The sequence below is a fragment of the Schistocerca cancellata genome, chromosome 5 (assembly GCF_023864275.1).
Source record: "Schistocerca cancellata isolate TAMUIC-IGC-003103 chromosome 5, iqSchCanc2.1, whole genome shotgun sequence".
In the NCBI taxonomy this organism is placed as follows: Eukaryota; Metazoa; Arthropoda; class Insecta; order Orthoptera; family Acrididae; genus Schistocerca; species Schistocerca cancellata.
This window is the reverse complement of record NC_064630.1, coordinates 389,047,997-389,073,450: the sequence shown is the minus strand read 5'-3', so window position 1 is coordinate 389,073,450 and position 25,454 is coordinate 389,047,997. Positions and strand designations below refer to the sequence as shown.

Sequence of the window (25,454 nt, the reverse complement as noted above, 5' to 3'; positions counted from 1 at the left end):
TTGTATAGACCCTCTATATACTCCTTCCACCTTTCTGCTTTCCCTTCTTTGCTTAGAACTGGGTTTCCATCAAAGCTCTTGATATTCCTGCAAGTGGTTCTCCTTTCTCCAAAGGTCTCATTAATTTTCCTATACGCAGTATCTATCTTACCCCTAGTGAGATAAGCCTCTATATCCTTACATTTGTCCTCTAGCCGTCCCTGCTTAGCCATTTTGCACTTCCTGTCGATCTCATTTTTGAGACGTTTGTATTACTTTTTGCCTGCTTCATTTACTGCATTTTTATATTTTCTCCTTTCATCAATTAAATTCAAAATTTCTTTTGTTACCCAAGGGTTTCTACTAGCCCTCGTCTTTTTTACCTATTTGATCCTCCGCTGCCTTCACTATTTCATCCCTCAAAGTTACCCATTCTTCTTCTACTGCATTTCTTTCCCCCATTCCTGTCAGTTGTTCCCTTATGCTCTCCCTGAAACTCTGTACAACCTCTGGTTCGTTCAGGTTATCCAGGTCCCATCTCCTTAAATTCCCACCTTTTTGCAGTTGCTTCAGTTTTAATCCACAGTTCATAACCAATAGATTGTGGTCAGAGTCCACATCTGCCCCTGGAAATGTCTTACAATTTAAAACCTGGTTCCTAAATCTCTGTCTTACCATTATATAATCTATCTGATACCTTTTGGTATCTCCAGGGTTCTTCCATGTATACAACCTTCTTTCATGATTCTTAAACCAAGTGTTAGCTATGATTAAGTTATGCTCTGCGCAAGTTTCTACCAGACGGCTTCCTCTTTCACATCTTAGCCCCAATCCATATTCACCTACTATGTTTCCTTTTCTCCCTTTTCCTACGCTTGAATTCCAGTCACCCATGACTATTAAATTTTCGTCTCCCTTTACTATTTGAATAATTTCTTTCATCTCATCATACATTTCATCAATTTCTTCGTCATCTGCAGAGCTAGTTGGCATATAAACCTGTACTACTGTAGTAGGCGAGGGCTTCGTGTCTATCTTGGCTACAATAATGCGTTCACTTTGCTGTTTGTAGTAGCTTACCCGTACTCCTATTTTTTTATTCATTATTAAACCTACTCCTGCATTACCCCTATTTGATTTCGTATTTATAACCCTGTACTCACCTGATCAAAAGTCTTGTTCCTCCTGCCAGCGACCTTCACTAATTCCCACTATATCTAACTTTAACCTATCCATTTCCCTTTTTAAATTTTCTAACCTACCTGCCCGCTTAAGGGTTCTGACATTCCACGCTCCGATCCGTAGAACGCCAGTTTTCTTTCTCCTGAAAACAACGTCCTCCTGAGTAGTCCCCGCCCGGAGATCCGAATGGGGGACTATTTTACCTCCGGAATATTTTACCCAAGAGGACGCCATCATCATTTAATCATACAGTAAAGCTGCATGCCTTCGGGAAAAATTACGGCTGTAGTTTCCACTTGCTTTCAGCCGTTCGCAATACCAGAACAGCAAGGCTATTTTGGTTAGTGTTACAAGGCCAGATCAGTCAATCATCCAGACTGTTGCCCCTGCAACTACTAAAAAGGCTGCTGCCTCTCTTTACGAACCACACGTTTGTCTGGCCTCTCAAAAGATACCCCTCCGTTGTGGTTGCACCTACGGTACGGCTATCTGTATCGTTGAGGCACGCAAGCCTCCCCACCAACCCCAAGGTCCGTAGTTCATGGGGGGGTCTAGTTGTATCTAAGTGCAAAACCAAGAAACCTGAAGACAGCTATCGAGAATCTCAATGCGTGCAGCATACGGTGGTAAAGCTCAATCCATCCAAAACACAAGCGGTACCGATTGGTAATTCTAGGCTCATTAGCACGAAATATCGGGAATACCCACCATCTTTAACCTCAAATGGGACAAAAATCAACTTTTCTTCGTCAGCAAAGTTTAAGGATAATAATAGATAAAAATATAAATTGGACTGAGCACGTAACTGTAATGTGCAAGAAGCTGTCAGCATCTCTCTATTATTATTATTATTATTATTATTATTATTACTGTCACTATTAAAGGCAGCAGCTGCAGGGGAACAATTACTGCCAGCATTAACCTTATTAGTTCATAATCAGTATAGCTTACGCCACTGCCTCTTCAGTTACTCAAATAATTTTAATACTATTTGTCACATTAAAATATTTATTTCTTACGTAACTATGATGTAAAAAAGATAATGTATGTGTGAAACCCTGCTCTAATGTAAGAGAGGGCCTGATAGCCCTAATAAGAGCAGGTTAAGTAAACAAATAACATCTGCAGATGCAGTATAACCAAAGTATCTCATACTCATCCTTCTCAAATAGCAAAGTTACACTCTTACACAAAACAATGAAAAAAATGTCAACGTATACAAAAGATGGAACACTATAACCAATGTATGCCATGCTGTACTTCATCTGGAAGGAGAACCGTGTTTATCGGTTGTAAAACAGAAAGACTTGTTGAGCTTGCCAATTCTTGCTTAACAGCACACACAGTTATACATTATACTTTGTAAAGGCTGAGATGTTGCAAACAAGAGACAATACTGAAAGAGTCTATCCTTGAATTTAATTTTGTTACTTTTTTGTAAAAAGTTTAATAGATATAAGATATGGTTTTCGTTGAGTACAGTTCTATCTGATAAAACATTACTGCTGTATTTCTGTACCTGTATTATCATAAATAAAACGTAGTGCCTCTGTATTAACGGCACTTGAAACAAAAACATTCTTATTGGTACTTAGAACAACGTTTCCCAGTAAGACAACTGGAACGTTCTTAATCAGTTATTTACATTCTAATTTCTATTTTTTTTTCAATGATGACATGAACAGTATAATTCTCTGGTAACAGAATATCTTTTAATTTTTTGATACAAATAAGTTGTGTACAAAAAGAGACACTGTTTTGTGATTCTCCTGGCAAATATGAGACTTGGTGCTTAGAATGTTTGACGTTTCCACTCTTCATTTGAAAGCACTTAACGTGTATGTCAAACATTTTATTTCAGTTTGCAGATTATAAAAAAGTTTCGTAGCTGCATATTGCCAAGTTATGTTTACTAGTGGTAAGTGTAGACCCTTTCTCCATCTAGTATCGTTTGTGAGTACCCCTATCCCTTTCAAACTACAGTGAACTGTTGACAACAAATTATATGAGTGAATAAATGAATTACGAGGTTGTGGCTAATACTCCTACTTGTTTAAATAGAAGCCTGCAAGGTGCATGTGTGTGAACTCGACATACACCTCTAATTACTTTCTTCTGTGCACCGAAAGTTGTTTGCTTAAATGAGTTACCAGTAGGACACCAATAATTGAATAATATGAAAAATGTGTTAACTTTTATTTCTATGTCCCCTAAAGAAAGCAGTTATGTGAAGTAAGATAGAAAAGTAGCTGAACTTTAACGGCTTAGCATGTCTACTATGTGAATTTTTTCAATTGAAAGTTTCACACAAGAACTTAGGACATTGTTCATTACTTTTTGTTGATAAAGTACATTCATAGTAGATCGGGCATTTTTGATAGTACAAAATTGGATGAGTTGTGTATTTCTTTTCTTAATTTCAAGCTGGTGTATTGTGCAAAACATTAACAAAAGCGTCATTTCCCCAGTAGATGCTTCATTGATCGAAATGGAAATAATGCTCCTCTGAGTAATACAATATAGACGACAATAGGCTAATTATTGATGACTGGATCAGGGCCCAGCTATAGGACAAGGGGGGAGGGGGGGGGGGTAACCGCGCTAGCTGTGTAGCCGCTTCGTGGTGGAATGACTGGAACTGATCAGCTGTAGGACCTCCTCCGTCTAATAGGCAGTGCTCATGCATAGTTGTTCACATCTTTGGGCGGGTTTAGTGACATCTCTGAACAGCCAAAGGGACTGTGTCTGCGATAAAATATTCACAGTCAGCGTCTATTTTCAGGAGTTCTGGGAACCGGGGTGATGGAAAACTTTCCTTGAGGATGAAAGTCTTTGTAAATAAACGCACTTCCATGCAAACTGCCTCTCCTGTGCGTCATTTGCACCACAGCAAGTAATCTGTGCGAAGTGCAACCCATGAGAACTTACTCGCCTCTACTCTCCGCTTGTTACTCTCCCCGCGGTGATCTTGGTGCTCCTCCCTCCGTACCGCATGCTCCCCTCTCCTCAGTAAACGAGAAAAGATGAACAGATTTTAGTTATATGCCCTATTAATTTCAGAGTTAAAACTCAAAATGTGTTACACTATACACGTATCACTTCTGCTTCATTGACTGGTGCCCGATACCAGACTCTAGCATGGGGGCACATCAGAAAGACGTATGAGTAAGAGTGATACGTGAATGTAAGGCTTCATGGATGAATGACATTCTGAAAAAGAGTGTAGTGGCGAATGAAACTCTGTACCAAGGTCGGAATTAGAGCCCAGGTCTCACATTCACTAAGCAGATGTGCTAATCACTGTTTCACTCCAGTACAGCGGCTCTGCACAACTGCATGGCTCATCTTCACACACCTACCTCTGCAATCCAATTTTGCATTCATGCCTCAGCCCACCTGGTATAGAGCTCTGTAAAGTCACTGTGCCAGGGTAGTTTAGTGGTTACCGCATCTGCATACTGAGCTGAAGACCTGGGTTCGAATCCTGGCCTTGGTACAAATTTTCATTTGTCACTTTGGTCCGCATATCATACATGTTCGAGACCTGAGGAAGGTCTCTGGAATCATACAGTTTCATTGAAAAAGTTTGACTATGTCTGAAAATGCATTGAGGAGGAGGTAGGGACGGAGCTTCAGAATTTTCGCATGGGGTAGCAAAATCCCTGGAGCCAGTCCTGGACTGAATTCAGCAGTGTAGTCCATCTTTAGATCTGGATAGCTAAGAACCCGTAGCAAAAACTGCTGTGCGACGTCAACTCAGTACTCAGGGAGTTCCACAAGTCCTGTTACAGGCTTCAAAGTGTTGTAAAATGAACATACCAACTAAAGTAATAACGAGGAACCCATGTCCGGGAATGTACCATTTGTATGTAAAATAAGTTTGAAAATCGCTTCATGGCACGCACACAGCCCGGACAATGAGCCCTGACACTGAGCGCTCTGCAGAAGCTGCAGCTACTGGTGACCATGCTGTACATTGCACAAGCTGTATCTGCCACGTATGTTCTCATACACACGGTCCACAAACCCGGATGTGCGTGTAGGCGAGGTCCACAGCCCTCTTAGTAACGAACGTACCATTTTCTCACAGCCGTTGCTGGTGCCGTACGAAAATAGTATCTGATGGACTGAGGCGACGTTCTCAGTACTTGCGTTGTGATGCTGTACCATTACTTTGCTTTACTGTTCCGTGTGCGGAAGCCAATCATAGTCTTTCAGCCCAGTATTGGGCCACAAATAATGTAGGTTGCATTTGTAGAGGCAGAACAGAAAATATTCTATGTCTTGTACAGCTCCACAATCACATGTATAATCAGCTGCATTACCATGACCCTGCCTGATCATGTTTGTTTTCACTGGCGCCACCCCAGTTCTTATGCGGCTCAGGGTCCTCCACATTTTCCACTTTGTTGTGAAGCCGCCATGCACTACCTGTGCTGGTGGATAATCGGATGATCGTTTTCCAGTGCCGTGTTTAAGAAACTTTTCCGGTTCTCGGTCGTCCAAGCTCGCAGTCCGTGCCAAAGAGGGGATATCGATCATTGATGGTTCTCTGAGCCTCTCTGTAAATTCGCGATATGTACTTCGGGAGCCGCACCCGCAAGACCAGCAGCTTTGCAAAGCTTTGGGTAGGGGCGTGGGTTTCATACATCCTGTTGTGATTCGACATGTTTCACTTAGTCTTATGTCGATATTCTTCAAATGGTTTGATCCGGTCCATATGTGCAGGCATATTCAGCTGTAGAGGAGCATAGCACTACTATTATGTACCGTACCGTGAAGAGAGACTCTGAGCGCGATGAGATCTTTATATTTATTTTATAGCGAAACAGTACAATCACAGACATGGGTTTCCTTATCGGAACTTTATCTACTAAGTGCCACCTACAACCTATAGAATGTAATAGGATATCTGAAACACACTGTAACATATATTGAGCTGAAGAGACGCAACTATTGCTGCGACGAGTTTTTAGGTAACGAGATCTGTAGATGGCATGTACTGGATGAAAAAAAAATTGTTGTCTGAACTGTATTACTCAGACAAGAATTTGTGGTGTCTCCTCGGCAACGTAACACTGTCTTTTAGTTGACAATAATGCTTGTAACATTTGCAAATGGACTAATTTTGCCTCCTGATTCAAATAAAATGGTAGAATTGGCCCATCATCGAACCCTGCTAAACGTCCAGTCTGATTTTTCCTCATGAAGACGATATGGCTTTCCTGTTTGTATTACTCAAACATCCTAGTTTATGTTTCTGTCACTGGTTCAAATGGCTCTGAGCACTATGGGACTCAACACCTGAGGTCATCAGTCCCCTAGAACTTAGAACTACTTAAACCTAACTGATCTAAGGACATCACACACATCCGTGCCCGAAGCAGGATTAGAACCTGCGATCGTAGCAGTCGCACGGTTCCGAACTGAAGCGTCTAGAACCGCTCGGCCTCTTTCTGTAACTGGTTTCTTAAATAGGAACGAAACCAGACATTTTAAGAATTATGTATTTCATAAAAACTTAATTACCCTAATAGAATATTATGGGTGACACAGTCAAAGGCCTTTGATAAGTGGAGCTCGGATCTTTTCCTGAAATTTAGGGTGAATTTTGCAACAATTCATGCACCAATCCAGGTATTGTTGTGAAGAAAAATTGGCGCGAATCGTTTGACGTACCAGATCTCTCGACGTGAATCCCACCAAACATTTATGGAACATAATCGATAAGTCATTTCGTGCACAGAATCCTGCACCGGCAAACTTTCGCATTATGGACGGCTGTATACACAGCATGGCTCAGTATTTCTGCAGGGGACTTCCAACGACTTGTTGGGTCCAGGCGCCGGCCGGAGTGGCCGTGCGGCTCTAGGCGCTACAGTCTAGAACCGAGCGACCGCTACGGTCGCAGGTTCGAATCCTGCCTCGGGCATGTATGTGTGTGATGTCCTTAGGTTAGTTAGGTTTAATTAGTTCTAAGTTCTAGGCGACTGATGACCTCAGAAGTTAAGTCGCATAGTGCTCAGAGCCATTTGAACCATTTGAGTCCAGGGCACGTCGAGTTGTTGCACTATACCGGCCAAAAGGAGATCCGATATGGTATTGGGAGGTATCCCACGACCTTTGTCACCTCAGTGTACATAAATAACCAAGAATATTTTTAAGTAAACTTATGTAAAGTCCTTATTGAATATGGAATATTTTGGTTGGTTGGTTGGTTTGGGGAAGGAGACCAGACAGCGTGGTCATCGGTCTCATCGGATTAGGGAAGGAAGTCGGCCGTGCCCTTTCAGAGGAACCATCCCGGCATTTGCCTGGAGTGATTTAGGGAAATCACCGAAAACCTAAATCAGGATGGCCGGACGCGGGATTGAACCGTCGTCCTCCCGAATGCGAGTCCAGTGTCTAACCACTGCGCCACCTCGCTCGGTTGGAATATTTCGACTGTGGATGCCACACATACAAACTGTTATGTTCGTATAAAGTCATATTTTATTTACATACATTATTTTTAAGGTCATATTTATATACGCTTTAGCTTATAAATGTTTACATATCTCCCTGCTTTTATGTCGTTAAACTGCGGGCCCTACTGGTAAGTAACTGAAGATCCGAACTGGTATTACTTTACAATTTAAAAAATGTATTTTATGCTTAGTGGAGGTTTAAATAATTTCTACAGTAGCACAGCCGTTTTTAATTCCAAACTCTAGTTGACTAAGTAGTCCATTACTACTCAGGTGAGTGACAGTCCTCGAGTACGTTACCTCCTGTTGCCACAAGGCACGAAGTCCGGGGTGAGGGACGCTTGTGGGTAGCCGAGCCGCTGCCACCGACTCTTCGCGTATGTTGCCGATGCCCATAGGCATCAGCTCTTTCACTTCGGCGGAGTCCGGGCCTCGCTCTCGAAGCAGAACAGCGTACAGTCTGGCCCTCATCGGCCGAAGCATCAATCCGGTAGGGCGCTGCTTGGCTAGATCTTCTAGAACCTCACCGATGCGGAAACGCCTGCGCTTCATTACGGCGTACACCGCAGCAGGCATTTTGCACGTCACGTGTCTCTCCTCGGCCAACCGCAGCAGTTCACCCCACGGGCCATCGCCAGTCGGCTCCTCTGCAACCGCGTTCCCGCGCCTGTAGCTGTCGATACTCGCTCTCACTTTGTCCTCCAAGTGATTCGGGTGGTCGTCGAAGGCGTAGGCACACAGAGCTGTAACATCCTCCGGCGGTCCATCCCTGACGAACTCAGCGACGTTCTCGACCCTGGAGCCCCTGCCGTAGCGTGAAAAAAGCTTGTCGTGTAGTGATGCCAGCTGCGACCTACTGATGATGTCGTTGCCGACGAATGACGCAAAGACTGGCAGGTGTTCGCGCCGGAGTCCCAGTTTCGAGGCTATGTCGGCAGGATTGTAGCGTCGCGCATTTAAGCTGCTGGTCATCTTCAGATGTTTGAAAAAGATGAGGCACGGAACTCCCTCGTGCACCAACAGATCAGTGTCGCTGGATATAATGCCGAGACAATGGTCTTCCCTAGCGGCGTACTCGGCAAGCTCATTGTCGCAATCGCCGGTTGCGACGCGCACGTTGCAGTCCAGTTCGGTACCAAAAATGATTCTTGCAGTGGGCACCACGGCCTCTGGCCTCAAATAGAATTTCCTCTCTTTCATAGAAAGTCCTGCACGAAAATCGGCAAAGAGTTGCGATATCTGCGACAATCTATTCTTTCTTCGGTTTGCCCAAGCATTCATCTTTTCTTCTACTGGTATGCCATCGAAGAAGAAAACCAACCGGATCCCACTGTCACGAAACCTCTGCACAAAAGTTCTGCACGACTCCCGGAATTGCTTGTACTGACCGCCGCAAAACTTATCTGCCGTACCGTATATGTGCCTGGCGCAAGCAGCGCCATCGACGGCAATGACTGGCTCCACAGTATTTGTGCGCCTCCATTCATCTGCGACGTCTCTGATGTTTACTTCATCGTACCATTGTTTTCCATCAATGAACGACTGAAGGCCCCAGATACCCATCGCACTTCTTTCGTTCTAGCGCTGTATACTGTTACGAATTTTAAGTCGCCAATACCTGTAGGCAAACAGATTATGAAATGAGAATGCGTAAAGGCTTCAAACCATAATGCTTGCTTAAATGGCTAAAATTAAGAGTTTACATGCAAAACGATATGGTCAACAAAATAGAAAATTTGGGTGGGTTAAAACAACATTCTATATGGTAATAACATTTTATTAACGACCGGTTTCGACGTCATGTAGAAGTCATATTCAGAAAAATGAGCGTCCTCTGGTGGCTGCTTGGATGCTCACGCGGCACATGGGAATTCCACTGTGTGACAGAACTTCACGAGCCGGCTGGGGTGGCCGTGCGGTTCTAGGCGCTACAGTCTGGAACTGCCCGACTGCTACGGTCGCAGGTTCGAATCCTGTCTCGGGCATGGGTGTGTGTGATGTCCTTAGGTTAGTTGGGTTTAAGTAGTTCTAAGTTCTAGGGGACTGGTGACCTTAGAAGTTAGGTCCCATAGTGCTCAGAGCCATCTGAACCAAGAACCTCACGACAAAGGATGAATTGAAACACATACACTGGATCTCTGAGTAAATTTTGTTGTGCATTAGTACGAATGGAACAAAAGTTAATCAAAATCAACTACTGTCTTCAGAAATGGTCCCCCCGTTCATCCATATAGCTTTGCCAACGATGCATAACGTGCTGAATACCATTAGCGTTGTCAACAATGTGAATCACTCGTCGCTGAAATGAAGTGACGATATTCGCCTTTTCCGCAAAGCGCCACCCACGCAATGCTTTCTTCAATTGTGGAATGAAGTCGGAGTCGCATGATTGCGGTCTGGTAAATAGGGTGGGTAGGGGAGGATTTTCCACCCCCCACCACTGTATACAATTCTCGATAAAGTCTGTAGTGTGGGCTATACCGTTATTATGAAGAACGACTGCATTATCCATCAGTGCCGGACGTTTTCGCCCAAGTGAACATGGCGGATCGTACAGCAGAAAGTTGGGTTAGTATCCGGCATTGATGCTGTTGGGATTCCTAACAGGATGACTCCGGAATACCGTGGCTATCATACGCCAGAAAGAACATGACCTATATGGGTGATGGATTCTGTCGCTCCTTGTGTCGTCCTGGTGAACCTCGATAAGGCCATTCTGATGATGGGACTTCAGTTCTGATTCATGCCCTAGTGTCCAGATTTCATCAGTCGCAATAATGCGACTGAGCGTGTCATTCCGTTCGCACTCAAATCGCTCCAGGTTGATGCGGCTAGTCTCGTATCGCGTCCACTTTCGCACCTCTGTCAACTGATGTAGTACCATTTTGAACACTTCCTGCTCACCTTCGAGTCCTGCCGTAAACTACGAAACACTGTTGCCCCCATATACCAGCCCGTGTCATCAGTCTCTGCATAGGCCAACGCCGGTCCTCTGTGGAACGCGGTTCAATAACAGCCACGGACAGGCCAGCACGGGCAGATCTGGGGTGCTCACTCGGTGGCGAGGATATAGTTGCTGCGCGTCCACGTCGGAAAGCCTCCAGCTAACCTGCAGCTATTCCGCAGGGTAATGCTGTGTTTACTGTGATTACGGTGATGCCACGTGTTCGACCGATATACCACAGTTGCCATGACTTACGGAATGACCCTCATATTATTGTTATCTAGACTTGTTTTAGCCTAATTTGTATCACCAAATCGCTGTTACTCCTCCGGAGCACGTTGTCCATATTATATGAAAAGTTAGTGGCAGTCGACTGCTAGTCATGGAAATTACGTCACAACTAATCATTCTATCATTCTATCGCCGTAAATTCCACTGTATTCTTAAATGTGAAAATGATTCGCATTTCAGAAAAAAAAGAAAGAAATGGTTCAAATGACTCGGAGCGCTATGGTACTTAACATCTGAGGTCATCAGTCCCCTAGAACTTCTTAAACCTAACTAACGTAAGGACATCACACACATCCAAGCCTGAGGCAGGATTCGAACCTGCGACCGTAGCGGTCACGTGGTTCCAGACTGAAGCGCCTAGACCCGCTCGGTCACACGGCCGGCCGCATTTCAGCGCAATTGTAGAAAGTACGTAGGAGCAGGTGAGGCAACGCCACCTACATTTTATGTGTAAGGACAGATTACACAGAGGGCTTCTGATTTAGAATTCGCACTTCAGTAGTGGTTGTTTGTGACAAGATCTTTTGGAAATTTGTGGTAAGTTCCTACGGGACCAAACTGCTAAGATCATCGGTCCCGACTTAATCTAACTTACGCTAAGGGCAACACATGCTGTGAGGTAACGGGCGAGTCGTCGTGCCCTGAAAATATTCCAAGTTCTGTGGAAGCAGTGGCCACACGGGCCGGTCGGCGAGCGCGGGATGCTCGTTAGCAAACACGTGGTGCCAAACGTTAGCCCCGGCCCATGGTCCATCCGCGTGGCTGGGAATTCTGCTGTGACGAGGAGGGTGCTTTGTGTCGATGAAGGAGATGTCTATTCCGGGAGTGCCAAAAGGTTCGTATGAGCAGTTGCCAGCGGGCTCGTGCGCATGCGCAGAGGTGAATTCGCGTATGAGCAGTGCCTTCCTCGCGCTTCTGGCTACTTGAAGCGTGGCTGTTTGCTGTACAGTAGCAGCAAGTAGCCAGATCCTACCCGTAAAAAATTTTCCGGCGCGCCCAAGCTGCCAGATTCGCGCATACGCAGACCAAGCTGAGTTATAGTGGGGGGGGGGATCCTTCCCCAAGTGACCCGTGTATATGCTTCGCGTCTTCGTAATATTGCTGGTCTCTTCGTTTACAGCTCCCACGTCAAATGAAATCAAAACAGATTTCTGTGGCCGGGAGCCATCAAGTGAATTAACATACATTCTCATAACCACGAAAGACCAAAATAAGTTAGTAGTTTCAATTTTCTGATTTTATATTATTCCTACGTTATTAGCAATCAACCATTAATGTCTTAACGAAGCTATTTCTGTTTTGTAGAGAAATTTGCTTCTATTAATTTTTTCCGCTGAGGCAGTTAGTTTATTTGAAACGAAGTGTTTCATTCACACTATTGGCTACTTTCAACTTCGTTCAGTTTCAAGTGCAAATTTTCATTTTCTGGGACGAATGACACTATACCATAATAAAGAACCAAACATGAGATTACAGTACTGGACCTCCGAGAAAATTGGTATCACGAAAACCACATGAAAAGCTGAATATCAGGTACTTCATAGTGCATCTGGACATAGAAATGTGCAATTAGAGCGGAATGTAGCATTTTAGTATGGTTTATGAAATTCCGATGCTGGCTGGAGTAGTCTCTGATGTCTTGTTCCTTTTATGACACTATAAAATCTCTTAATGCTACATACGTACGAACACACGTGTACATTTACTTGAAGCTGACTAAGTAGGCAAATTTGGTAAGTAGTTTTGAACTAGATATTTTGTTCCAAATATGACAGCTGTAGCAGAATTTTACAAATCTGCCTTCTGTGAAAGTGTTTTTCGATCACAAGGCAATTGTCTAGTACTTCCTCTAGACCTGAAGTTATTTCTTAATTTATGTTTACATCTTAAATTTATAGAATGCCATTGTATGCTAAACTGCAGACTGGCAGCATATCGTGTTTTATCGTTTTAACTCCGCACATGGCTTCAAATTTAATCCTAGAGTAGAATATAAACTGTCAGTTGTACAGTTTCTTTTCCTCACAGACAAAAATGTTAATTTTTTGCACATTTTGAAATAGTCATGAAATTTACTGTCCTTTATTTCGGTGTAAGCTACACAAGAAACTGATTCTTTCTTTTTTTTTCAAGAAATTTGTATTCCATCCTACTAGCTTTTTGCAGTGCTGTGTAGATCTAAACCTGTTGGAAATGCTACGTAACAACATTTCACTGTACGAATTAAAAAAAAAAAATTGTCAAATTCACTCCATAGCAAAATGTTGTGGTATTTCGAGCTGTGGAATCTAATTTGGAAATGATATTTTGCCAAGAACTGCTTCCTTATTTGCATCCTTTATCTGGGTGGGATATGATAAAACAATTGCTCTAAGTACAAGTCTGCATGTCCTCTCAACAACATGCCGCAGGGCTGCACATGGTCACGTGATGCCCCACCACGCACGAAATTCCACCAGAATTGCGACGAAAAGCGTATCAGCAGAGCAAGCACCAAACACGGGCTGCCTACGTCATCGTAGCTGCGCATGCGCAGTACAGCCTGTTGTCTCCTGCTGTCTGGTAACTGCTCAAACGAACCTAAAGATGGCGGACTTTGTGGAACCTTAATGGCAGACATTTCACAGTTCGTATAGAATTTAATAGTAGCCAGATGAATCATGATACCTCAAAAAGAAACATGTACATCACCAATATTTGCACGATGATTCTGATGGTCTAATCATATTGACAATACATTTATTAGTTTAAAGTTTAGTATCTGACGGTAAATTATACAAGTAACACCCAGAAACGAATTTCCAAAATATAAACGCTTCATCCGATTTTGTCGATCGCCGTGTCTTTAGAAAGCTATTAGTGTAAAACTGGATTGGTATGACTTACAGGCATGTAATTTGAATAGTTCACGAGATATTGGAAGTCAAAGTGGCCGATTACTATCGGTCACGTCAGACCATAAGTACTCCACAGTTACACGATAAAACTGTAGCAGCATGCTTATAAATATATTGACTCATCTATGTCTTTGTTAATATACGATATATGCCATTCATGAAGAAACTGGTCAATTATTTACGGTGTTTTAGAAAGCACAGAGACATTAGGGTCCTGGCCTACCTTTTGCTTCTTTTCTTTTGATATATGTTTATTTAATAGTTTATGTATCTAATAATTTGTGTTCGAGCGTGTTTGTGGCCCAGCCGTAGGAATATTTATTTAATTTCAAGTATTTAAATGTAAATCCAGTATTTCTTATGTTTCATTAGGTTTGTGTGACGTTGGCATGAAGACATGGCGCGAGCCAACCACAACGATCGTGAATGGGGAGACTGGATGGAACCGAGTTTCCGGAGAGGACACAGGGGTAGTCTGGGAAGTGCGGGAGTTCTGGACAGGACGGCACTGGACACGGGAAGTGCCGCGACTGTACGGGCGACAGACGCACGGTCGCGAAAGAGACTTGGAGTGTGGAGCCGTTTGCGCGTGGTCGCGAGAGACAGAAATGCTTCAGAGTGCGGACTTGTGAACTTGTGAGATTTCCGAGGTTTGTGCAGTGAAGACGTAGTGTGCGTTTAGAAGTGAATGCCTCGCGAGCTATGTTGCTGTTCATAACTAATTACGTGCTGTAGGAATCTATTGTTTCTCTGTTATTCAAAAATGGTTCAAATGGCTCTGAGCACTATGGGACTCAACTTCTGAGGTCATCAGTCCCCTAGAACTTCGAACTACTTAAACCTAACTAACCTAAGGACATCACACACATCCATGCCCGAAGCAGGATTCGAACCTGCGACCGTAGTGGTCTCGCGGTTCCACACTGTAGCGCCTAGAACCGCTCGGCCACAGCGGCCGGCTGTTCTGTTATTACCAAGCAACAAACTTAGGAACCAACACAACTGGATACAGATCACAAGTATATACAATATTTATTACCAGATACCCAGAATTAAAATTTTTAACAGAACAACGACTAGCCGATCAGATCCGTGTAATAATCAAAAATAACAGGATACCCCAGTCAGAATTAGAAAACATCAAACAACAAGTACAACAAATACTAGAACAAAATAATGTGCAATCAGAAGAAGAAGAAAATACAGTAATGAGCTCAAACATCCCAGAGCAAATAAACAAAGAACAACACGCATCAATTAGACAATCAGAGGAAAACGAAATCTTAAGACAGCCATCAGAACAAGCACAAATAGAACACGAAGTGACACACATGTTAGATACAGAAGAAAACTTTCAGCTGACACATATAGAATACAAAGACACAAATACAGACATTACACCATTCTTGCATAGATCACCAAATAACCCACAAGTAGAAACAATAATAACAACTATCAACACAATCATACACAACAAAATAAATGAAAATAAAACTATGGAAGAGTTACATCTACTGGTTTATATAGGAGCACTCACTACACTAAATTGTACACACTAGGCAGAGATCAGAACCAACCAACACACAGAAGAAACCCACAAAACCAGCATGGTAACACAGGCTACAGATCAGAATAGAAAAACTGGGAAAAGACATCGGACAGTTAACACAATTTATAAGGAATGAAATATCAGACAAAAAACGAAAAAGGTTAGGTAACATCTCACAACAAGAAGCGATAGAGCAATTAGATGAAAAGAAGCAGAAATTACAAGCATTGGCCAAACGACTTAGAAGAAGATTATAACACAAATGCCTGAAGTGATAATTTTGCAACATGAAGTCACCTGAGCAATTAATTCTACTCACAGTTGGAAAGCCTTAACTTTTCCAAACAAAATTATAAATGAAGAACAAAAAGGCTGTTGCAAAGCAGCACGAGGATGTAAAGAACAACTGATAATAGATGCAGAGGTGACATATCAAGCTAAAACTAAACAAAGGTCGCTACACTACACATACATTGATTACCAAAAAGCTTTTGGTAGTGTACCCCACTAATGGTTACTACAAATATTGGAAATATACATAGTAGATCGTAAATTGATACAGTTCCTAAACATAGTAATGAAAAATTGGAAAACCACACTTAATATCCAAACAAATTCAAATAATATCACATCACAGCGAATACAGATTAAGCGTGGAATATACCAAGGAGATTCATTAAGTCCTTTCTGGTTCTGCCTTGCTCTGAACCCACTATCCAACATGCTAAATAATGCAAATTATGGATACAATATTACTGGAACATACCAACACTAAATCACACATTTGCTATACATGGATGATCTAAAACTACTGGCAGCAACAAATCAACAACTCAAACAATTACTAAAGATAACAGAAGTATTCAGCAATGATATAAATATGGCTTTTGGAACAGACAAATGTAAGAAAAATAGCATAGTCAAGGGAAAATACACTAAACAAGAAGATTACATATTGGATAACCACAGCAACTGCATAGAAGCGATGGAAAAAAAAGATGCCTATAAATATCTGGGATACAGACAAAAAATAGGAATATACAATACAAATATTAAAGAAGAACTAAAAGAAAATTATAGACAAAGACTAACAAAAATACTGAAAACAGAATTGACAGCAAGAAACAAGACAAAAGCTATAAATTGAGAAAGGAAAGAAACAATAATAATAATAATAATAATAATAATAATAATAATAATAATAATACTATTAATACTTCTGCACGTATGTTACAGTTGCGTCTTTATTTTTCTGCTCCGATTGTTTACGTTTAATTTCACTAATACTATTAATTATAATATTATAACTGTTATTATTACTGTTTTTAGTATTACTATTAATATTTCTGCATCTGTGTTACAGTTGTTACTTTATGATTCTGTTCAGATTGTTTGTATATGTTTATTCCGTGAAACTACGAATGTACTCGATAGGTTTATTACGTTCAAATAAACGAAGCAAAAGCGGATTGCCAAAAAACATTACAACGACTTCCAAATAGCACTTTTACATGTCAGGAACATGATGTTCCATAGGACAGTTTCACATATACTACAGTAAAGGAACTCGCATGACCGGGGCTCGAATCCAACAAGGGTCCTGGGTTCTAGTGCACCACCCTTGGTATGACAAAGTGACGCTCTACCGACTATAAAGGCACATCTGCATGCCGAGCGTGAGTTTCCTCGGAAACGCGAAATATTAATTAAATAAATAATCAGTGACAAATAAATAAAGCCTATGGCACACAACTGCAGCGCTGTGTCGCTGATAAAACAAAAGCACAATTACGTTACTCATATGTTTGATTAAGAAAGGAGAGCTCTGGTTGAAGTGGTGCGAGAAGCACGTATTTTATTTTATTGTCTGGCACACCGCCATATTTCATGTTATAGAAAATTACTGCGAGTTGCAACCACACTAGGCACTCGATTCTGTAAAGAATTTATATTTATAAAAGTAGGTAGGATTATGAACTGTTGGCTTATTCATTGAATATATCTGATTTAACTAACAGTGTAACTTTTTTATGTTTAGTAGACAATCACCTCTGTACGACGTTTTGGCATGGCTGGCAAATTATTGTAATATTGAGATTTAGATTATGAGTCCGCACCTACCGCAGCAGTCTTTGGAAACGATTTAACTACGAAGTCCGATTATTTCAATTTTATTTCACGGTCAACTACGAGTAAGATTGCCTTTACGAAAAAGCCATTGTCAAGCGTCTGATACCGAATAATTATCCAGATAAGCAAATATCAATTACAATTACAATCACCATCATACAGAATAATTAACGTTAAAATAATTAATATTTTATTTGATTTTATTTTATTTATTTTATACGACCTCACAATTATTTCTTTTATATTTCACTTTTTTTTTATTTTCCTGGCCTCCTTTCTCCCCCTAAAGAGTACGTCGTCTTCTCTCGTGAGGATAAAGTTTTCCTCTGAGATTGCTTCAACAAAAACTAAGGTGCTTCTGAGCTGTGTATTTCAGAGTAAATTTCTGTTTGCTTTAAAATGTTTCCTTTAAAAGAAATACACAGTTTGAGACAAAACACAAGAATTTGTAATTATGTTTTTGAGTTTAAGTCTTTTTCTATTCACTTTGTAGACTAAGTTTCATGTACTTACATTTACTAAAAATTTTGCAAAGTTTTCTTGTATTCTCTAGTCTTTGTTGTATTATGACGCTTGAGGAAAACATACATTCGGAAATCATCTCTGGTTTTATTTTCTTCGATCAGGAGAAAATGCATTCAAAATAGTTCAAATGGCTCTAAGCTCTATGGGACTTAACATCTGAGGTCATCAGTCCCCTAGACTTACAACTACTTAAACCTAACAAACCAAAGGACATCACACACATCCATGCCCGAGGCAGGATTCGAACCCGGGACCGTAGCAGCAGCGCGGTTCCTGACTGAAGCGCTTAGAACCGTTCGGCCACAGCAGCTGGCGGAAATGCATTGTTTGGCCTTTTAACCAATTCGTGACATTTATTTTTGTAAATGAATATGGAATCAATAGCATTCAGAAAATTGGCAGGCAGATATTGGGGAAGGGGGGTACTGTTCATGTTGTCGTGGCTAACATTTGTCAGGGAATTGGCCAGATGACTCTCACTGTAGTGCACACAAAGCTATGTTCTTCGGTATCTATTAGGTCACAATTCTCACATGGTGGGGAATCATCCAGATGAATGGCATGAAGTTTCACTGCGGTTGCTACTTTCAGTTTCTTGCCTTGCACCGGTTTCACATCTGCTGGTGGGTGACGGATGCTGACATTTTTCTAAATAAATTTCCAGTTGTAGTGCGGGTATTTTTGTTGAATCAAATTTCCGCTTTTATCTTCCATTAATATTAATTTCACATATATTCGATGGGCGGACTCTGGTTTGGATGTAACTGAGTTCGAATTAAAATTGTTGAAAATGATCAAAGGCATTGGGGACGTGGCGCATATCTATGGGTGCATTCAAGACAGAGGGAGTAATTTCGTCTAGTAAGTGGGATGTGAGGCTGGTGAGTGTCTGCTTCCACAACTTGTATGTGCAACACACGAAAAAAGCTTATAACTTTCTCCCAACGTCAGTGAGATTTAATCTCCTGTTATCGGCTGAGAGGGTCAACGTGTCAAATTTGACTTTGAAAATGTTACCACGAATTATAAAACGACGCAGAGCTGAGAGAATTCTGGCTGCTGCTTCACGTGGCGTGGGTGAAACCTGTGCCACATAATTGACTTTACAGACAATGCACATATTTGCTAGGGCTGACTTTCGGATGTCGTCAAGTCCTCTCACGCTATGTTCTGTGACGATGGATCGCACGCTGGCAAGGTTTTTGCTAGAGTTTATGGGTACAGTGTGCTTTACATTAGACCTCTAGTAGATACCTAGAATTTGGATATGGGTGACAATATTTAGTTGTTCTGTGTTTCGCAAAGATATGCCATGCTCTACATTCATGATGCGTCATTTCGTTTTGCTTAGCGTCGCACCTGAAGCAAGTTCGTAGTTGCTGATGACTTACAATGCCTTCTCCACGTCACTTTCACCGGTGATCACGAGGCCCACATTGTCTGCGTATGCCTTGCATATGATTCTTTGGCCGTTACGTACAGCCCTCATAGCTGTTTCTGCAGTGTGGCTACTAGGGGCTCAATGGCAATGCCACACAAGACCATCGACACAGGACATCCTTGTCTCACCGAACTCGTGAACGCAAGTTGTCTGGTTAGCTGACCATTAATCATGATTTTCGAAGTGCAGTTCTTCAAAATTCTATCAGTGATGTTGACAAAACATTGGGGAAAATCCAGTGCGGTCGTTGTTTTGAGAAGGCTTTCATCACGCGAAGTCAGCGTGAAAGCTATCAGTAAGTGTACGATACATATCTGCCTGATGTTACTTGGTCTGTATGAGTAACCGTTCGTGAGGGGAGACTGGCAGCGTCTCTCTGAAAAGCAAAAGCAGTTTCTATCATTTCCCCATCTTCCGCGGTCTCGTCAGCGCAATTCTTCTCTAACGAAGGTCTGGACATATCTTTCACGATTGTAAGGCGGATTTCTGCAGCACCTTTGTGGGGAACTGCACTTGTTTTGCTTCCGCGGGGATCGCTGTACTACTACTGGCAGCTGTGGGAACAGGTGTGCGCTGAATGCGATTAGAAAATTCCTCTGGACTTTAATTTCAGGGCCACTCGTTGGACTTTTTCGCCCTTCAGTGGGACAATTTGCTCAACAGCTTGATGTGTGATCCTTCGTTTCATATTTTATTTCTGGTGGAGCGGCTTTTCTGTGAGGTTGGCACATTTTTCTGCAGCAGTATCGCATTCAGGTTCAGTGATGTTCCAGTCAGCAGGCGGTGCATCCGATGTCGAGATACTGTCCGGAACGGACTCGTTTAGGGCTTCCTTAGACTGTTCGGTAGGTTGCGGTGCAGCCCGAATTACTTCCGCAACTTCAGTGACTTCCAGTGGCATATCGTTAGCTGTGGCATTATCTGCTTGAGGAGTGACCAGAACGGGGGCGGTGGGTCGGAGTGCAGTAACAGCCGCCACGTACGTTATCGGCACAGAGGACATTGCTGCAGGCCTAACTGATTCGCCGGCCGACAGCTGGGCCACGAGCCGTTGTACACACTGGGCATGCTCGTGACCCATTGAGCTACACCCTGCGCACGTTCTAGGCCGTCCTTCATACATAACGATAGGTCGGTAGCCACAGATGTTAATGTAAGATGGGGTATGTTTTTGCAGTTCCACTTTAACTTGTCTGATATCCTTCAGCACCAGAAACTTGTGCAGTTCTACCATTTTCTGGAATACTATTGACCACTTTCCCCTAAGACGAGACTACTGCATTTATTTGCTCGTCTGGGACTTCAAATGGCTATTCGAAAATCCTTACTGTTCTTATATTGAAACCGGCATCGGTAACTTCACTAACATTTCCGTCACAAGATTCGACAATTTTATCACAAAGAAGGCAACTGTTACGATCGAGAAATACCTAGCAACTAAATCATCACGACATATCTTCACAGTGTCTGCAAGAAATTCATAAGAATTCGGTTTAATAAAGTTCCGAGCAAAGGTTAACATCAAAGTTTCTGCTCTGCTTAGTTGACTCATACTTGAATCTTCTCATGTTTATGCGAACACAAACATACACCGGAATGCTGCAATAAGTGCTCAAACTTACCGCGAGCGAGCGAGACGGCTGCTGCGCACGGCGGAGGTTCACAGGCGACCGCAGCCGAAGGCACACTGACGGGAGCTCTACAAGAGATACGCCCAAAGTTATCTTTCTCTTGTGGCCCGTATGTCACGTTTACGTACGTACTCATGGACGCCAGCACAGATTACGAACTACAGCGGGGTTTTGGTTGATACGCTGTCGATATGCAACGTTTGGTACTGATCTGACTGACTGACATCTGGTGGTTTGTGTGTGAGTGGACAATGCGGCTGGCTGATTTGCAGAGGCCCGCGTGCGATTCCCGGTCGGATCAGAGATCTTATCCGCTCGGGGACTGGGTGCTGTGTTATCACCATTGCATCATGACCTACGTGCAAGTTGTCGAAGTGGAGTAAAAAAAAAAATACCCGCACCAGGTTTCCGAACAACGCCAAATGCGATCTCCTAGCCAATAATTCCACACGGCCATTTCAATTTTTTTACTGAAGGGAGTAATAACAATTTTTCCCAAAAATATATTTTAGGAAACATTGAGTTTATAGCCGCATCTAGAATCAGAAGCAAGTCTTGGTTATGTTCCTCAAATTATTTGGTGAAATTACTCCCTGTGCCCGTCTGTCTACACTCGTTAAAGTCCATTCATCGATTATATATCTTCAATTTCGAAGCAGTTTCTATCGCGCACGAAGTTACGCAAAACGACACAGGCTTTTACAATAAATAAAGAAAAATCTTGGAAAAATTCTCCATTTGTTGCTTCATATTCCCAGAGCACATTCTGCCCATCTTCGAGCCTTGAAAGACGCTAATTGAAAATTTCCTTGGCAATACTCAACATATTGGCTCCATATCATCGAAGGAGGTGTCTGTGCAGTCCAAAAGCCTCATTGCTCACGAAAAAGTAAGGTCTCCTGGGCCCTGTTGTTCAAGAATTTCCGTTTCTTTATTTCCTAGCGATATCCATATAAAACTGAATCTGAACATGAATGACAATCCTTCCCGTAACTTCCAGTATGGGTGTATACAAACCGGTATACTGAATCTGCCACCGCCCGGAACGTAATGGATGAAGTGTATTTTGTACATGAAATAAATCGAATTTGATGAGTTCACAACTCGATAAAAGGAGAAAAGAAAAATTTTTAGCAACTGCTTTTTTTCAAATATCTTATCGAAATAATAATTACATAAACGAGATAATTTACCATTTACATCTACATCTGTCTGCATCTAAATGGATACTCCGTCAGCGTTGAGTTTTTATTTCAGCACAGAGTGAAAAAGTTTCCAAGTTTCTTCAGAAGTCGATGAATGCTGAGATGGAAATTAAAAGTTTTGTAAACACACACACTCAGGTTCAAACTTTACAGGTTCTTATTTGTATTTAACATTAATTACGAAAGCTACATTATTGTTCATTGTTCATTGTTCATTGTTTTGCGTAGAAATACAATAATGTACTACAAAATTACACTTAAGCATTATACTTTTCCATAAATGTTCGATAAGAAGAAGTGCAAAATAAAAGTATAAAATGCTATTGAAATGCTACACATCATACTGACTACAACGATACTAAAATGATCTATTGACCACTTTCTACAATGATCTCATAAAACTCTTCTGCTCCTTCTCGTACATTAAAATGCCTTCTAAGTTTTAAGACGTACTTTTTCTTTTCATTGCTGTCCAAGTTGTTCTTGTCCAAGGTGGCTACTTTCCTCACATACTGGCTTCAGTTTCTGGATATCCATACCTCAACCTCGACAGGACTTCCAGTATAAGTGCCTGATGCTGACAATAACAACAACTTACTGATCACTTAACTTCAAAGAAATCTTAGACATTAGGTCTTTTACTGCACTGGACCGCAGAGCCTTTGCTCCCAATCTTCATTTAATAGCTTGACGATGACATGTTGTCCCGGCACTTTATAGTATTCAGTCAATGAAAGAATATCTTCCTTTCTCCGGTAGTCTTTATCCACTATGCTAACACTGAGTCAGGTTCATAGTTGTGACGACAAAATGGAAGGTAATATACCATCTTATTAAATTTTGGGGTTCTTCCTTGAAGACCATTATTGTGCCATCATTACCGTATTTTTGTTTTAACGGGACAGGAATAAAAAAAAATGAATTTCACTTGGACGATTTTATGGTTGGGACACCTCAAGGTTTCTGTGAAAATCCAAAAGAGCACAGGCTACGTAGTTGCACCGCTTCGGTCTTTCTATTTCAAGCCAAATATATAATGCAATCCTTTCCTATGTCTGTGGTTGGGAACGAATCATTAAGCACAAATTGTACAGCCAAACCCGTACAGCCAAACCCGTCTTGAACAGAATACTTTACCCACGGAGAGCTTCGGTATTGGCTGATCTTGTTGTACGGTATATCAAACATACTTTAAGCGCATTAGTATTTACCTCTATAATTATTGCACAGAACTTTTTTGCACGGAGTTTGTGCAACCTGTGGTTTGTTGTTAACTGATACTTTTTCTCCAAAGCTTGTTCCTTTTGAGAGCGTCTTTGGGCATCTCCGAAGTTGCGTGAGATGTTGCGACACATACAACTACTGTCTGGCCATCTTTTTTCGTCATGCTGTAGTTTATCGAAACAGTATTCTTCCTTTTTCGTTTTTTCTTCCTGACAAAGATGGCTCGAACTGAGCAATAATCAGGAGTCAATGCTGTTTGAACCACTAATTGTTGGTTCTGGCGGCGAGTGCTTGCCTACAGTTTATGCTCTTTTACTTTTGCAGAAGACTAGTTTTATCATAACATCTTATTTTTCATTCAGGTGTCTCAGAAGCGAAGCATAGTCTGCGCTTGTAGACATTTGCTTTAACTGGCTAAGAGCAAATATCGAGCTTTGCAAAAACTGGTAGTTTTCAACACCAAATAACAAAAGCAAATATCAGCTTTTGACAAAATCATTTCAATTGGTCACGCGTGGAACAAGCTTGATTTGTAACTTCGAACATCTCAATTTTGCACAAATGAGCATTTATCGACTTTTGAGAAAACGATCTTCGATTCCAGTACATTGTTTACCATCATAGCTCCAATGCATGTGTAAATTTGCTTCCAGTAAGAAATTGTGAGCAATTGTTTCCCCACTGCACTTTCGTAGACTAGGAACGAATAAAATGATCGGAGCTACCATGCTGTGCGCAACAGCAACAGGATAAATATGAAACAGCGGCAGCGCCGTTTTGACGGTCACCGGAACGAGTGAAGTGGGCCTTAGGTCTCTTTCACACACATGCTACTCCATTCGGTTCGGTTCGTTTTCGGTTCTTTCTTGGTTGCTGTCGACAAGCGTGAAACGGTGCTTCGGTTTCTATTCGCCACCTAATATAAACAATGGAGCACCGAATATTCTCTCAACACAAACAGGCTTCATGTTTCTATAAGGTGCGATCTCGTGTCCAGGGAAAAGAAAGCAATCAAGACGTTCACACACGAACGGTTCAGTTTCTATGTTCACCTGATAGCTTGCGGAGATTTCCGAAAGTTATGTGTTGCTCGCTGTACCTGCTGATTGTCTAGTAATTACGTTTATCTGTTTCTCTAGTTTTTTGACTTCTCCCTGGGTGTTGTTACGTAATGTTTTGATCTCGTTCTGAATGTCATTACGCCATGTTTGTACGTCCGCTTGTACCTTGTCAATGTCTGTTCTCAATTGATTATGACCTGTTATTAAGTTTCTCGAGATTCTTTTGCCTCGTTTTCAATATGACTTAGGTGTAACTGAATTTTTTTGTTTTGTTCTTTAATCTCACGCATTTGTCTCGTGGTTTCTGCATTCTGAATTTGAATTTGGTTCGCTATTTCTTTATCTTGCCTTGTCAGGGTTTCCGTAATTTGTTGTAGTAATTCTGCCAGATTGGTGGGTCCTATTGCGTTTTCTTCCGACGTCCTACGCTCTGTATTTTCGCCCAAATGTTGGTTCGCAACCGATTGCATTGAACTGTTCGGTGACACGTTTCCGCTCGAATTCCTTGTACTCTGTGATGAGAGAGCTCTGATACTTGTACTATGGGTACTACGTATTCTAGACGCAAGTTAGAATCCTCATCGGCTGTCTCTCTACTTTACTGCTCCTCTGTCGTATGCTGACTTACGTTTTCTGTGCCTTGGCGTACATTATCCTCGTTATGGTGCATTATCTGTCCTATATTTCGCGGTACTGCATCGTCTGTTGTACTGTCCTCTATTCTCTGTCCGTCTTCATGCTGGGTCTCTACCTCAATTCGGTCAATGTCTCGATCTGCCATTGCCAATCTTTCCGATTCCCTTATTTTCTGTTTTAAAAGCAATTCACGCGCCCTACTTCGCGTTAGCATGCGCTCATACGATCTCACGCGTTTCATAAACTTTTTGCTCACACGACTTGACACTTATTATCCACAAGACTGACAATC

General features: G+C 41.9%; 1 protein-coding gene across 1 annotated transcript in view; it reads right to left on the bottom strand.

The window, feature by feature from the left end:
- Window positions 1–25,454, bottom strand: part of LOC126187776 (constitutive coactivator of peroxisome proliferator-activated receptor gamma-like) — a 62,439-nt gene that overhangs the window by 12,198 nt on the left and 24,787 nt on the right. The window contains exons 2-3 of the mRNA XM_049929044.1: window positions 22,230–22,338; window positions 7,929–9,246 (exon numbers count right to left, since the gene is read on the bottom strand). Of these exons, the coding sequence (XP_049785001.1) occupies window positions 7,929–9,191 (1,263 nt within the window). The 5' untranslated portion in view covers window positions 9,192–9,246; window positions 22,230–22,338. The remainder of the gene's footprint in view (window positions 1–7,928; window positions 9,247–22,229; window positions 22,339–25,454) is intronic.